This window comes from Phocoena phocoena, chromosome 12, assembly GCF_963924675.1.
Source record: "Phocoena phocoena chromosome 12, mPhoPho1.1, whole genome shotgun sequence".
NCBI classification, from domain to species: Eukaryota; Metazoa; Chordata; class Mammalia; order Artiodactyla; family Phocoenidae; genus Phocoena; species Phocoena phocoena.
The window spans coordinates 57,106,143-57,122,809 of record NC_089230.1 but is presented as its reverse complement, the minus strand read 5'-3'; the positions used below and the strand labels follow the sequence as shown (position 1 = coordinate 57,122,809).

At 32.8% G+C, this 16,667-nt stretch overlaps 1 protein-coding gene across 1 annotated transcript in view; it reads right to left on the bottom strand.

The window, feature by feature from the left end:
* ASCC3 (activating signal cointegrator 1 complex subunit 3) overlaps positions 1 to 16,667 on the bottom strand; it is a 311,309-nt gene that overhangs the window by 129,669 nt on the left and 164,973 nt on the right. The window contains exons 14-19 of the mRNA XM_065888766.1: positions 13,630 to 13,821; positions 13,098 to 13,322; positions 5,908 to 6,027; positions 3,019 to 3,183; positions 1,240 to 1,326; positions 204 to 380 (exon numbers count right to left, since the gene is read on the bottom strand). Of these exons, the coding sequence (XP_065744838.1) occupies positions 204 to 380; positions 1,240 to 1,326; positions 3,019 to 3,183; positions 5,908 to 6,027; positions 13,098 to 13,322; positions 13,630 to 13,821 (966 nt within the window). The remainder of the gene's footprint in view (positions 1 to 203; positions 381 to 1,239; positions 1,327 to 3,018; positions 3,184 to 5,907; positions 6,028 to 13,097; positions 13,323 to 13,629; positions 13,822 to 16,667) is intronic.

Sequence of the window (16,667 nt, the reverse complement as noted above, 5' to 3'; positions counted from 1 at the left end):
AACCAACCACCAAATCCCACCCCTGTTCCTGATCCAACAGCATAGATGGCATAAAAAATGTACAAATTAAACAGAACCAGTTATAAGATAAAATGGTAATTTGACAGCATGTCATAATGCAATACATTCATAGTATAGCATGAATTAATTCCTTGAATCTCTAAAAGTAACCAAGGAAAACAGGAAGGGAGTAATATTCTTACCTGTGCAACGTATGCAGAATCTGATATAAGGGAGAAACTGTCCACCTCCCCTCGGCTGATATAAGTTTGTAGTAGGATGTTTATTTTCCCATAACTGTTCTCTACACCTCCAGGAGCTGAGAGTTCACAGAAGTTGTTTAATAAGGCATCTAACTCCTCTATTTCCTCTTCTCTGACCTGGAAGAACCAATGTTTTTATAGGATTATTTGGGCTGATTTATTTAAATTTTTTATATTGAAATTAAACCACATTGCATGTTTTCTAAAAGTTTCCATCTGTGATAACTCAAGTTTCCTTTTGTATACTAAAATAATAGCAATCTTTTCATAGGTAGCTAATAAAATACAATGAAAAACTATCTTGATGCTGGTAAGACTATATTTTATTATTCATCACCAATATTAAAATTGCCATTGACATATACAAATTTGATATGTCACAAAAATTAAGTCTTCTGACCTCACCATCCTTCAACTGATGAGATTTCATTTTTTATTTGACCAGAGTAAAACCTCTGCCCAAATGGATTAGGGCAAACTTGAATTATCTTCAAACGCATCCATTACAGTCATATATTTTTATATGGTATAAGGCATTCATAGCTTAAAGCTGTGAAGTACTATGATTCAAAGTATTAAAGTTTTCACTGTTAATAAGATTAAATTATAATATGGGTACAGAAATATTCAAATCTAAGTTTGAATCATGCATGTCCTTTATATTTTCTTCAGCGAACCTTATATTGCAAATAAACCAAAATCTACACACTATATTCTCTGCTAGTTTCATTACTGCAAAACCTATTTAAATTATGTTTGATTTGCAGTAGAGAGCAAAGAATGAGGTCAGGTATGACATACTATCAAAATCTAGGATAGTGGACATTGTTGATAAATGGAAGAACATTGCTGGTACTCAAAATGTGAAGTGTCATACAGCTTATATTGTATCAGGAATAACAATTAATTATGAACTTTTATAAACGAATCAACACATGTGTTATATGCATTTGATTTAAGCTTCAAGTAATCTTACCTTGATTTGATCAAATTCTTCAGCTTTGGAGACTATAGCAAAAATATCACTTTCTGTTTTGTGAGCATCAAAGAATTCATTGAAGGTCTACCAAAGTAAGTGTTATATTTGATTAACATAGAAGGTCCAGTAAAATATTTTAAATTAAAAATGTGACTATAAATCACACATTCTAAAAGAACATCTGAGCCCTAGAATATGCAGAGTTATAATGTCTGTAGCATACTGTTCCAAAATCATCATTTTAAACATCGTCAAATTTATCAAAGACTAAAAAGCATTCCCCAAACAAAATTAGCTAGAGGAGACCTTTAGAAGCAAAAAGATCTATAAAATCAGTTAATGAAACTTACAACAGATATCTAAAACAATGTTCAGCATAACATTCTTGTCTTGGCTCATTTTCAGCATGGGCATATGTAAATCTGCACCATTCATCAACTTAAAGCTGATGATATATCACATAAAATTCAGAGAGGAATAACTAAAAATATGTAACTTAAGATTCTGGCAAATATATCACAACAGTGCTAGTTAGGGCATACAGAAATTCAGGAAACTGGAAAGAAAAAGAATCAAAACAAAAACAAAGCTGAAGAAAGGCTACAGTCCCTGAAAGAGAGCTGCAAACAGGCTTAAGATGTAGTTTGGCAGCAACACACTACCAAGTGGACAAATGAGAAAAGTAACTTAATGGACAAAATGAGTTGACATGAGTAGGTGATGGCAGCAACAGAGGGAGAGGGAAAATGTTTTGGTTTGAGGAACTACCAGATCATGGTTGTGAGTAATATATGTTAAAAGACTTTGAAGAAACCTAAAGTGCTGTACAAACACAAGATTTATGTGCGGCAAGATGAGGAAAAGCTATTATGCATGTGAAAATGTTTTCTGAAACATGTTATCTGCATAATAAGCACATGTTAAATAAGTACAAAACAGATTTCATATAGGCCTTGGTGTTCATATTTCTGAAGAAATTTCATCTTAGTGATTTCTATTACTTTTACATTTAAAAAACAATTTTAAGAACAAAAATAAAAATGAACATAAAAAAAATCAAACTTTCTCTCTATAAAAAGAGTAAAGAGTAAAAATTCACCTTAATCCAACTCCCTTCAAATTTAAGTCCTCTCCTCACAGGTAATCACTATTAAGTTTTCTCATGTATTAACATGTGAAGGTATATACGTAGGTATAGAAATACACACGAAGACAAGTATATATTCTTTAAAATGTAGATATTAGAGTGGCTCCCTACCTTACATAAGATTACATTAAAAGGTAACAGGCAAGGATACAACTGTGTAGTAAAAATTACCTTTGAAAAATCTCTTCAATTATCCAAATAGTACAGCTCAGTGCCCTGATATTTTCATTAGTTTTTATAATTCTTTTTAGTCAGTGTTTCTCAATAACTTGCAATTAATTTTTCAACTTTTTATTCATGGATATCATTAAGCCACCAGACTCCACTTTAAATCATTCAGGCACTCATTCCAGAGGTCTCACCAATGTGCTCAATGGTTTTAGGTTTGGGTGCGTCTACTGCTTGGGATATATTCATTGAACGGGATGGCAAGAGGGTCCTGAATATTTATAGTTCTATTTTTTTTCTTATCTTTACTGAGTGTATGTTGTTGAATTCATAAAAGTCAAATGCATTTTGTTCTATTAGTAGCTTTTGTTATTTTGCATGAATACTATATTTTGAAGTCTAGAAAGTATTTGCATGTAAAGACAAACATATTATTCTGTTTGTTTCACTCAGTATACTACCTCAATAGTGCTGTATTTAATATAGTAGTGGCTGGCAGTTCTACCCAAATCAGTTGAGGAAAAATATCCAGTTCGTTCCTCAAAACGAATCATCCGAGCTTTGTCTAGTTTCCGTCCAACTTCAATGACCAACTGTTCTCGATGCTTTGCTAATGTTGGGTCAATCTACAGGAAAAAAAAAACACTTGAATAATTCTTCAGAGAGTCGTCATTTGCAAATGTATACCTGTTATGGAAATTAAAATTTTCTGTTGATGCTTTAGTTAGTATAAATTTTTTATTATAATTTTAAAAGAATGCATTTTTTTAAAAGATAGGACATAATTAGAAAATACTTTATTCCATTAAGTAAAGAAAGCTTTAAAATTAACTAAAATTATTAATCTGTATATTATCTTCAGATAGTAATATTTTAGAATCTAAAATTCCTGTATAGTCTTATAATCGTTAAGATTAATAAGGATTAGGAATTAGATACATGAAAAAAAATCACTGCTTTCTCCCTCTCACACTAAAATAAATAAGAATTTAAAAATATCAAACCACAGTCCTATTTAGAGAAATGATAGTGAGAATGTTCTCCTCCGTTCAAATAAAGGTATACAAAAATAAATTAAAAGTCATCCTTTCAAAAGCATGGTTTTAGTGTTCTAGCAGTTTTTATAACTGTTGATGGGAAGACCCATTCTGCCTATAATGGTAATAGAAGCAAAGAGTAAAATCAATTTGACAATGAATTTCTGAATAGTTTAGAAATTATTACAGTATTTTTCTAAGCAGAAAGGACATTTAACACAAGATATTAACAAACACTCCTGTTACTATGATGTGTGTGTGTATATAAATATATGTATATATTTATAGCTATAAAGTGAAGTATGACCTTTAAAGGGGGGAGGGGGAAGTATAAAATACTTTAGGAATCAATTAATGAGTTAATACTCCTACCACTTGTTCTAACTTAGATTTTTATGGCAGCTTATTCATGCATCAAATATAGCTAAAATAAATGAGCAAATCATGAGACAAAGGAAAATCAACTATAGGGAAATAAGATGGAATCCAGTCACATTAGCAAATACAAAAAGTCTTAAATATTTTCTGTAGGTAACATACTGTATATTTCAGGCTCATCTTATGAAACCATTTTATTAATCACATATTATTAAACCATTAAAAAGAATTAAACTACATGATCTGTGTTAATTCACATGAGTCTTGTGGCTACACATTCTTTCTGAGTAATAAAATAAAAACACTTAGGTCAAAAAAATAAGAAGGTAAGATTCTCTGAACTGTGAAGGTTATAAAACTTTGTATCTCAGAAAGGAAAAAAAGCCACTTTTTACACTAGAAAATTATAAAAAAATGACTTCCAATATTAACCTGGTACGTAAACAAAAATCAATTGATGTGTTTATCTTGTCCCAAGATTTGATATGCCTTAGCCCATGAAAAAATACATGTTGTGTTTGGTCTTCCTTTACCCCTTCAGAATATTTTCATAGTGCCATTGACTCTTTTCACAAAACCCACATTTGTAATAAGAATAGCTAGTGCCGGGCTTCCCTGGTGGCGCAGTGGTTGAGAGTCCACCTGCTGATGCAGGGGACACGGGTTCGTGTCCTAGTCTGGGAAGATCCCACATGCCACAGTGCGGCTGGGCCCGTGAGCCATGGCCGCTGAGCCTGCGCGTCTGGAGCCTATGCTCCACAACGGGAGAGGCCACAACAGTGAGAGGCCCACGTACCTCAAAAAAAAATGGGGAAGAATAGCTAATGCCTTATTCTTTAAAATTTATAAAGGTACAGGTTACAATACACCTACATTTTATAACTGAGAGCGATCTGGTTGTAAAAGATATCCATTTGAAGATTAGCACAGATTTTAACTGAGAAGAATAAAGGTAGTTGAATTCCCCCATCTACAGTAAACCTAAGTATAAAAACCAAATGATTTCAGATGAACAGCTTCATAACTAGTTGCTGCTGCTATTTTTCTTCTTTTTTTTCCCCTCCTAAATCTTAAGTTTCCATTTTCCCATGGTCAGAGTTACTGTATATGAAAAGGAAAGATAAAAAAAAGATAGGCAACTGCTTTGATACAAAATGGAACACACACACACGTACAAAATTATCATTATTAGTAAATAGAGGAAAACTATAATTCCAAGTTAAATTCAACTTCTTTGCTAATTTTGATTTAACACTAATGAATATCGATATGATGGTGGTGAAATCGTATTTTCATTAGACAACAACTGGATTTTACCTGTAATTAGGAAGCATTTACAGGGTATAAAGCAGAGTTTAAAGAAAAGACAATCTGTAAGCTATGTGGACCACAGAGCTGTGAAGTTTATAGGAAGAGCTGTGACCACATGCATCTGATTCTCAGTCTATGTGCAGAGCAGAACTGATCCAGCCTCCAAACTGTTAAGATAGTAACTCATTAATGCTATCTTTTAATTTAGGAACAAAGGCTTAGAAGGACTTGATAAGAAGAATATACTGTATATAATATAAGCCTATCATTAAAAGTGGTTTTGTAAGTTTCCTCATGTCTGGTTTATTCTAAAAACTAAATTTAAAAAATATAGTTAAAAAAACATAGCAAGATACTAATATCAAATGGAAACTTATCTGAGCAGTAACTTGATAATAACATAAAGATCAGTGGAAAAGATGTATAAAGAAAGTGAAATAATTACCAGGGACAAATTTAATTTTTCTTAGTATTTTCTAAAAAAGATTAAAGCTCTTTGTTTTTCTTCCAGGTACCTAAATCTTTTCAGATGAGCAGAAGTAGCAAATATTTATCCTCATATCATGAAAGGATTACAGAACTAAAAAGGAGGTCTGACTTTTTTTTAGTAAATGAGTTTTCTACCTGATAAGCCTTGTGACTGATGCCATACACTAATGGATTTGCTCTCATCCGTACATAAAGATAAGTGTAACTTATCCACTTCACTGCTTCTTCCACATTAGTAACTGTTCCCAGAGCAATCTGCAAATCAAAAATATAACAAAAGTTAAACTAATGCGTTAAAGTTGAATATAAACATTACATCAAAGACCATTTTGTTGAAAGTTAAGTTTTTAAAATACATCATTATGCTATATTTAAAAGAAGGTAAGCACAATTATTGGACATGATGTTTCTCCAATTAATTAAAAATCAGTCCTGCCTCATTTAATTGAGAACAGTACATTAGAAATACTATATTCCCAAACTTTACTTATTATTGTGGCATTTGATTAGTTTTCCCATTTGAATTTAATTCCATATAGTATTATAAACATTTTGGTATTCATTAATTTTTCTTCTTCATTTTGCTTCTTTTAAATTTTGGTTTCATTTTATGTGACAACATTACTGACAGTTTTAAATGTGACTGCACCACAATCAAAACAACATAATATTGCTGATTCTATCCCTCTTTGTTGTGATTTTGTATACTGTCATTACCAAAATCACAAAGAGCATAACATTAGTAGTTTTTTCCTCTAAAGATACCCATTTGCAGCATAGCTAGTATAAATATATAATATAAATACAATGGTAAATGCAGTAATTTTTGCATAAAACAAAATCATATTTTATTGGGATTTATACATATTAATAATATATACACTTTAAAAAGATCATACAAGAACAGGGAGTGGTTTTAAGTTTTTATTGGTAAACTTAAAACAACCTATGGAAAAAACAGATATTTATACTTTTGAATTATAATAAACACGGTAATTCTTTAGATTATATTCTGAAAGAAAATATAAGTTTTAACATAGCATTTTAATGTAGCTTTATAACATGTCAATTTAATGAAACCAAAGGTTAATTATTTTAAAACACAATAAGAACATATAAAATCTGTGTAATAAAGGGAATTGTTAGAAAATGACCTTAAGCCAGAATTGCAGTGAAAAGTTTTCTTAAAAATACATTTCTTTAGCCACTGGATCTATATGCAGTCATTGTGCTTTTATACTTAGAGTGTTCATTTTAATTAACAAATTTATCCAAGTTGTGAAACTTCACAGTTGAATAATTTTTCCTGAATCTGTAACTGAAAAAAGTTTTTTTAACCTCTTAATACTTTAATCAAAGGAGAAGTGATGACCTCTACCTAAATAACCAAATTTTAGGAGAAAAGAAGGAAAAATAAATCCCCTTATTTTAGTACTAAATAGTAAAGAAAATATAAACCTTAATGTTTGCTTTATTCCCATATTATAATTTAAATTCTGTATAACTAATTTTGTAAAATAGGTATGAGAATGCTTAGATATCTTTAGTTAGTTGAAGATGACATATAGCAATATTACACCATACTATTTGTCCTTAAAAAAAAAATGACCAAAAGTAAATAAATGGTAAGGCAGATTCTATCTACTTTAAAAATTACACTATCTTGAAACACGTCAGACAGAGAAAGACAAATACTGTATGATCTCCCTTATGCAAATAATCTGAAAACATCAAACTCAAAGAAACAAAGAACAGAAAGGAGGTTGCCAGGAGTTGAGGGGTAGGCGACATGAGGAGATGTTGGTTAAAGGGTACAAACTTTTAGGCATAAGATGAGTAAGTTCTGGGGATCTAATGTACAGCATGGTGACTGCAGTTAATCATACTGTACTGTGTATTTGAAAGTTGATATAAGAGTAGAGCTTTAACGCTCTCATCATAACAACAAAACAAAATGGCTATTATGTGAGGTGAAGGATGTGTTTACTAACTTTATTGTGGTAAACATTTCACAAATACATATGTGTGTCAAATTATTGCATTGTACAACTTAAACTTACAATGTCACATGTCAATTATATCTTCATAAAGCTGGAAAAAATAAATTTACATTAATGTATTTACAAATGACTAAACCACCCACAATATAAGTAAATACGATATAAGGAAAAAATAAATTTACATTAATGTATTTACAAATGACTAAACCACCCACAATATAAGTAAATACAATATAAGGAAAAAATACATTTACATTAATGTATTTACAAATGACTAAACCACCCACAATATAAGTAAATACATTAATGTATTTACAAATGACTAAACCACCCACAATATAAGTAAACATACACTTCCTAAAATGTGAACTGTAAGAGTTTCCACAAAATAAAGAGTAACAACTAAAATTTAGCTAAGGAGTTAGTTCTACAACACTTCCTAAATATTAACAAGTAACACAGTTAAACATTTTCTAGTCTGCTTAGGCAAAGGAAACTAGTTTGATGATATGGCTAAAAATCCGACAGTGTCCTCCATTTGTGATTCTATTATTTGACAGCCAAATTGTGTTAATCCCCTTATGACTTATAGATATTTTAAAATAACACCATACAACTCCTAAGAGTAGAAAATTTTATAAAGGATAAAATAAGCTTGCTATTATTATACTTTCAAAATCAGACTCAGTAAATTAACAATAATAATTACCTATTGCCAGGTAGTGAGAAGAATAAAGGAAAAGATGAAGTAGGTAGGTACCAAAAACTGGATCAAGTAATGCAAGTCTCCCAAATGTTCACCAAAAAGGAAAAGACTACTCAGAAAAATGAATGTAAATTTATAATGGTACATTATATTGTGAGATTAATCTTTGAATGCCACCTAGTGACAAAAACAAAAATTTACTTGCAAATATTTGTGGTCTAGTGGCTACTTAGTACAGGAGCCTTTTATAAAACAAGTATTTTTCACAGTATCTCTCTGAAATTTATTCATTCATCTCAATAATCATATAGGAAGTCAGTAACAAGACTGCACTACGTAAAGTATAAAGTACAATGGATATGGCAATAAATAGAGCATGGTTCCTGCTCTCAGGAAGTCTGTAGTCTTATAGGTGGTATACATGTAACAAATTAAGATGACATCTATGAAACCATTATCCACAGTGCCTAGGACATAATACTTATTCAAAAATGCTTTGAAAGAAAAACACCTAACATGTGAAACTTATAAAAGTGCCATTAGTGTATAGTGTAATACAGCTTTACACTCTAAGTAAAAGAGGGGGAAAAAAAACTACCCCAAATCTGGTACTTTAGAAGTAAGGCTCAAAGTATCACTTTGTATCTAATTTACCTATTTAAACTTTAGTCATTAAGGTTATCTTAATTGTTTATTTGCATGTGTTTTTCAAAAAGTTAGTTGAAATCATATAAAACTAAACAAGCAAATATAATAATCGTGTATATAAATACATATGTATACACAAACCCCTTTAGAAACTGTATGAAAACACCATTTATGCCACCATTCATTTACCTATTCCACTAAAATTTGAGTGCGGGTAGTAAGTATGATTGGGGCTGAGGATAAAGGGACTATAAGATAATGTAACTGCTACAATTCTGTACCGAATAACAACTTGGCACAGGTGTTTGTTAAATTTTCACAACAATCTAGTGATATTATTCCTATTTTATACATGGGAAGATTGGTACTTTATAGGTGACGTGAGTAGAGTAAGGGACTGTCTAGAGCAGAAGACCTGTGTTGGAAAGTAACCAGAGCCAGAACTGGGAGTCAGACTGCTGAGGCCTTAAATCAAAGGACAAAGTGTTTGTACTATGTCCTGCGGAGATGGGAGGAACTCTGAATAAAGAATGTACGTAAGATTATAGAAAGATTAATACATTTTAAAGTATGGACCATAGGGGACTGGCACAGAATAGGTAAGAAATTAATGTCACCTATGAGAGAACGGTTTCACAGGTGAAACCGTGAAACAATACCCAGTAATGTCTGCTGAATAAATTTTAATAAGCCTCAAACATGCTTCAGTGTTTCTCTCAGTGCAAAATTAAGAGGCTCTATACAGGGCTGGGACTTGTGAGCTTTGGCATTAATCAGCATTCAGGAGTCAGCCCCATTAGGCATCAATCAGCAAAGATGTCTCATAAAATGTCTGCATTAAAATGATACCTTAATATGATACTTTCTCCAGTTCTTCTAAACTAGTGTTATCAAAGATATTAGTATGGGCAACATTCCTAATCTAACGTGACCTTGATGTTGATCACTGCTGCTGTACAGTCTTGCAAAGATTTTCGGAGTCTAAAGACTTAAAAATCCATTACCTTAAGAGCATAGCACACATTCATTTTATAAACTAATTTCACACTTGGCTTCCACAGATTACCAAATTTAATTTCACACTCAACTATAATTTAAGGGAGTTTGTTTCCCTAAGAAGAAAATTTACTTTAAATGGGAGCTAGTCTAGTAGACAAAATATGATAAAGAAATTTTAGCAATGGCTATACTTCACCATATTACCTAAAAATTTCAGGGTATATGTTTCATTATTTGAACACCATTTATGGCATTAAATGGAATTATCGTTACAGTTAGTTGACATTTCTGAAAATGACAAACCCTAATAAGTATTTTATGAATATGAGGTGAATCTATGGGCTACAATTGATTTTTAATTTCTCAGGGCTTGACCAAATAGTTTCATTTATTTTATGATAGTCCCTAAGAAAAAGAATTTCTTGAAGACCAGAGAAGTATTTTACTCACCTGTGTCTTCTGTATAAAAACATCACCATTTTGTGTTTAATTTACCACTTACAAAAAGCTATCAAGGAAAATAATTCTAAGTTTACAAAGATGTAGTCTTTCTTGAAATGCTTTTCTAGAAAAATTGTATAAAACAGCCTTGCTGGGCTTCCCTGGTGGCGCAGTGGTTGAGAGACTGCCTGCTGATGCAGAGGACACGGGTTCGAGCCCCGGTCCGGGAAGATCCCACATGCCGCAGAGCGGCTGGGCCCGTGAGCCATGGCCATTGAGCCTGCGCGTCTGGAGCCTGTGCTCCGCAACGGGAGAGGCCGCAACAGTGAGAGGCCCGCGTACTGCAAAAAAAAAAAAAAAAAAACAAAAAAAACAGCCTTGCTTTTTATTGTAAGTCAGAGAAATTATTACTACCATTTTGGAAAATATTTAGTCCTGGTCTTAGAAGAAGGCAAATGGTAGGTTGATTAATATAGAGAAATGTATTCACCTTTAAGTTACTATATTTTATATATCAGAAATCTAGGCTATAATAAGAAGACTAAGTTTGTAGTTTAAAAGACCTGCGTTTGAATACTAGCTCCAAAGGTTAGTACTTGAATGACCTTTGGTCAGTTACCTATCTCTCTGAGGACAATAATATCTCCTTAGTAGCAGTACTGAGAGAATATACAAAAAGCACCCAGCAGGTTTGTGCGTCCTCAGTCCACTGAAGGATTACTATTACTATCTTTGTACATTACTATTACTATCTTTGTACATTAGACTAATCCATCATAGATACTGGTGACCCATGACCAAGACCTAATTATTTAAACCATGCCATCATAGCAGGTAATGAGGATTGAAACTGAGATATATTTCCTTTGGAGATATTCCTAATATCATAATTCATTTCCTAATCATTTTCACTTTCTTGTAATTATGCTACTAGAAACCAGCATCTTTCATGATTTTTTTCTAACTTCCAACTTCTAAACTTCTATATCTTCTAAACCTTACCTAATCTTCTGAACCCAGATTTACCACCTTCATGAACAAAGCCTTTCCTGATAAGCTGGGGCCGAAAGTATTTTCTCCTTCTACTGAATCCTTCTTTAGAACTTATTACTCACCAACATTATTGCACTGTGTTTTTGTGTCTTTTTCTCCCTTTTGGACTATATACTCCTTAAAACAGAGGAAACTGCATACTGAGTGTGTTTTTCATCCTCTAAAAAGACTTCTAAATAACATGAATAGAATATAAGTGAAATTTCTGTAATATTTCAGTTCAAATATTTCACTTATTCATTTATTTAATAGTTATATCCCACCTACTTTCAAAAATTGAGTCAACTTTAATGGTAAGAAGGGATATAGGAAAGAAGTAGGAAAGTGTTGGATGACAGAGCAACAATTAAAAATGCGGTGAAAACAGCAAAACCTCATTTGATTGTTTGACACACAGACTCTTAAGAATGTTCATCCTCTTTACCAGTTAAGATGTTATCTAGGCTTCCAGTGTCTGCTATTTAAATCTTAACACAATAATGGTGACTATACAAGTCACCTGTGACATTAATTTCTTATCTACGGAGGGAATCTTATTAGTGGAAAGTGTTATGTTTGTACCTCGAAGAAAAGGAAATAATTTTCTTTTTAGCAGTCTATTAAAATGTCAAGGTTTATCTTGACTGTGGCTTTTTAATGTAAATGTTGAGCCTAACTGAATTCCTAACATGTGATGTCACTCAGAATTCTGATAGGGTCCAGTAAAATTTGGCCTTAAAGACATACTTCTGAAAATGAAATGAAAGGTATAACAAAAATATTATTTTACACAATGGCAGAAAGGTGGTCAACATAAGTTATTGTGATAATTTTAAGATCTTAAAGTATAGGGACTAAACTCATATGTGCTTGCTCTTCTCCAGAGTATTTACTGGAAGGTTTTATATGTAAAGCTAACCTATAACTATTTGTGAATGGTTGCTATGGTTGAAAATTCTAGAATTAAAACAATAAAAGTAATCCTGAGTAAAAAAAACCCAAAAAACAAAATCTTAACACAAACACACATCACACATGAAATAAACTATAATACTGTAGCTCAATTTAAGCAATCATATTTTCTATAACAAAGTTAATCAAATGATCTAAGACAGAAGAGCATTATTAACCTTATAAAAACTTTATAAAATACTTCATAATAAACTTTATTGAAGTGCAGGACAAATATAGTTGTTGTTATTGCTATGTCTGTTTCCCCAGTTTGTATAGCTTTGGTTAGATTTCTGTCCTATAACAAAACCTCATGATTTAAAAGTATAGTCTTTAAGCAATGAGTTCTTATCAGTTAATCACTTGCATTCTACATTGCTCTGAACTCATCAATAATATTGCCATTCCACCTCTTGTGTCTTATGACTGCATATGAAATAAAATGTATTATTAAATATCATGAAATAGCAATCAACTCAAACTTTATTTTTCTTGGTCATTCTTGAAGCTGATGATTCTATTCCAACCTTTAACTCATTAGATCTTACCTCTGCATTTAGGTTATCTGCAAGGCTTTCCAGAAACTGACTCTCAATTGGGTTTTGTTGAGTGAGCAAAGAGAGGTAATGGCTGAGTTTATCATGGGTTGTTATGATGATTCCTTCCCCAAATTTGTCAAATTGTGGTCTTCCAGCTCGACCAAATATCTGCATGACATCTAAAATTCCAAGGTCAACAAAGGAGCCTCTTTTTGCAGCATATATTTGTGTTCCCTAGATGAGGAAAAGTTAATAAAAATTTACATAAACACACACAAATATAATCCTGATGAGCTGAATACTGAAATTAGGCAAATATGGCAAGATCTCAAAAGTGTACTTTAACTAATCCTTTCATCATCTGTGATAGCGTTAAATTTTCACAATATAAACTAGATTCTTTTGGAGAATATAGTTCTGACCTTATATAAATAACATTCAAAGTCACTGAAGCAGCCAAATCAATATTTTCAAATAAATCAATCCACAGGTTTGTTTTAAGATACCACAAATCCATGCGCAAAGGAAGGTAAGTTCTCACCTTAATAATAACAGCATGAGCAGGAAGATTGACACCCCAGGCTAATGTAGCTGTACAGACCAGGACTTTGATATGCCCATTAAAAAACAAGCTTTCAACCAAATTTCTGTCCTGCCGAAGCATTCCTGCATGATGAATACTAAAACCATCTGGAAATAATTCTCGTACTTGTTTATTTCTTGACTTTTGCACCTAGAGTAGATATCAACAAAACATAAAAGTGTTATTTAGCATTTAAAAGCAATTGTTATTTATCGTCTCTTGAATGAGTTTATCAAAGAGAGCACAGAATTATTTTTAAGTATCTTAAGGTCTTACTAAGTCTTAGTACATAATGTTTTATACAAAATCATTAAAATTTTTATTTCTTCTATCTTAAAAAATAGGTAACCCTGAACATGGCACAAAATCCAAAAGGAAAGAAGGTAAAAGCAAGTGTCTCTTTCACTCAGGTGTCCTCTTCTTGCAATCAATCTGTATTACCTGCTTCCTATCCTTTCAAGAAAACTCTATTAAAAATAAGCATAAATCTCAGTGGCTTCCAACTCATTCAGAGTAAAGGCCAGAGTCCTTAGGATGCAAGACCTACAGAAATCATTCCCATTCCTGAACCTCACTTACTTAGGCCAGACACAAGAGCTGGCTTTTTCTCTAAGTGACCCCCAACCCTTTTTTTTTTTTGACAAATCCACACCTGCCTCAGGGTCTTTACACTTTCTGTTCCAGACCCATTGCCTTGGAAGCCTTTCCCTCTTACTGAGATGCCCCTGGTTCCACGGGACATGCGCTCCTTCTCATAGTAAGAGCCAATAAACCAAACTGTGCTTCCCCAACACCTGTGTTCCTGCTGATCTCTAACAGGAGGGCACCGGCCACCTGTCTTAGCTCCTCAACTTTACATCTGCCCTGAATATACTAACTTCGCTTCTGAGGTCTGTTCTTTGGCCTGGTCTGACCTCAGATGTGGGATATGGTCCACTTATCTGCAATCTGTATGAGTGCCATAGCAGATCTTACAAAATTCACTGACGACTCACTGTACAACGGGGAAATTTTTTTCTGCAAAATTAAAGACTATGGATTAACAAAAGTGTTCATATAGTCAAAGCTTCTGTTTGGGCATCACATCCTGTGCTTATTTGCTACTGCTCTGAAAATTTCACGATCAACATCTTGATAGCTTCTTTTGAAACAGCGTTTTCCACAGTTTTCACGTAAGGGGCACTACACTGGCAGGGAATGGGGTTCTAGTACAGTCACACTGATTATCTCTAAGGTCACTTAAAATTTTAAATTTCTAAATTAATAATAATTAACTAAGAAAATGATCTAAGAAAACTGCACTCCATGAAATCTGCTACCGATATATAATGGAAGGGAAAACATTAACAAACCCCACCATCTAGTGGCCAGCCAAGTAAATAACAACTTAGAATTTTGAGCCTTGTTGAGTCCCAAGCAAAATACACATAGACACAAAAATGTTATCTTCATTAAGTTTCAAGGGAAAGGTATTATTTCATTTTTGTGCCGTGTGGTCAGCCTCTTAGAAATAATTGTATAAATATACTTTATTATTAACTACATTTGGATCATATTGCCTTAACTTCCATCTTTTCAGACGTGTGTTATTGTCGGTCTCACAAATACGGGCTCCACGTTATGGAGTATTTGCTAGTATATAACAGAGCTCCCTAGTGGGGTCAAAGTAGAAGAAGGAAAAACACTTCACCTACTTCATTTCGTCGCTAATATTCATGAGTGAACATTCAGAGCTAACAGAGGAAACTAAAAAATACTGCTTGGAGACAGACGGAAAAAAAATCATACTGCTGGATGGCTCTTTGTTTTGGGTGAATCTGCTGTCCGTGAACCCCTGCGCTGGAACATCCTGATGTGCTTGTTATAAATGCAGATTCTCAGTCAACATCCAGTTGAGGTAAGACTTGGCTTGTGACACCAGTGACACAGTAAGAAGCTGAACGCAGGAAATATGTAACTGCGGTGAAAAATATTCTTATAATGTAGCAGGCAGATCATGGGGTGCTGACACATCACCTTCAAATCTGACCAGGTGGGCTCAACCAGCTTGTTCTCTGTAAGCAACCAAGAAGTGCCAGGAGTCACTTCGCCTTTGTCTCTATTCCTGCTCACATTCTGTGCATTGCTTTTTTTTTTTTAATTATGAAGCATATTTAATACTTTTTTTTTACATCTTTATTGGAGTATAATTGCTTTATGTGCATTGCTTTTTTATTGATTCATTAGAGACATGAAGTGACAACAATCTTAAAATAAGACTGGGATGTTCCTTCTCAACTGTCTTTGAATCTGAATCTGCCATTTGTGATCTAGCCTAGTTCACAGGACAAATAAACAAGAAATCCTGGGGAGGAGGCCCAGGGATGAGTATGTTTTAAAATCTTATTTAAAAAATGATCATACAGTAAAATTCTCTTTCCATTTTGGTGTACAGTCCTACGAATTTTGGCAGATGTTCAAATTGTGTAACCACCATAATAATCAGGATACAAAACTGTTCCTTTACCTCCCTTAAATTCTCTTGTTATTCCTTTATAGTTAAACCCTCCCCACTTACAACTCCTGGCACCCCCTGATCTGTTCCCCATCCCTAACTTATAGGATGGAGTAAAGTTGTGCTCTCAGAAAACATCATACCTGAAATATTTATATAACTAAATAAGAATATAATAAATAAGTAAATCAAGCATCTAATTCAGAAACCTATAAAAACAAAATATATAATAAAGCCAAGGAAAAAAGGAGAAATGCCCTAATAAAGTTAAAATAGAATCTGATTTTTAAGATGTGAAATTGATAAGTAAACATAAAAACTCTAATTTTAAAAGAAAAAAATAAAAATAGACAATGTCTATTACTGGGCAGCAGGAGTTGGCAAATTATGTGCCAACTGCCTGTTTTGTAAATAAAGTTTTATTGAAACACAGCCGTATCAGTTTGTTTACATATTGTCTATGGCTGATTTTGAGCTACAATAGGGGAGGTGAGGAGTGTGA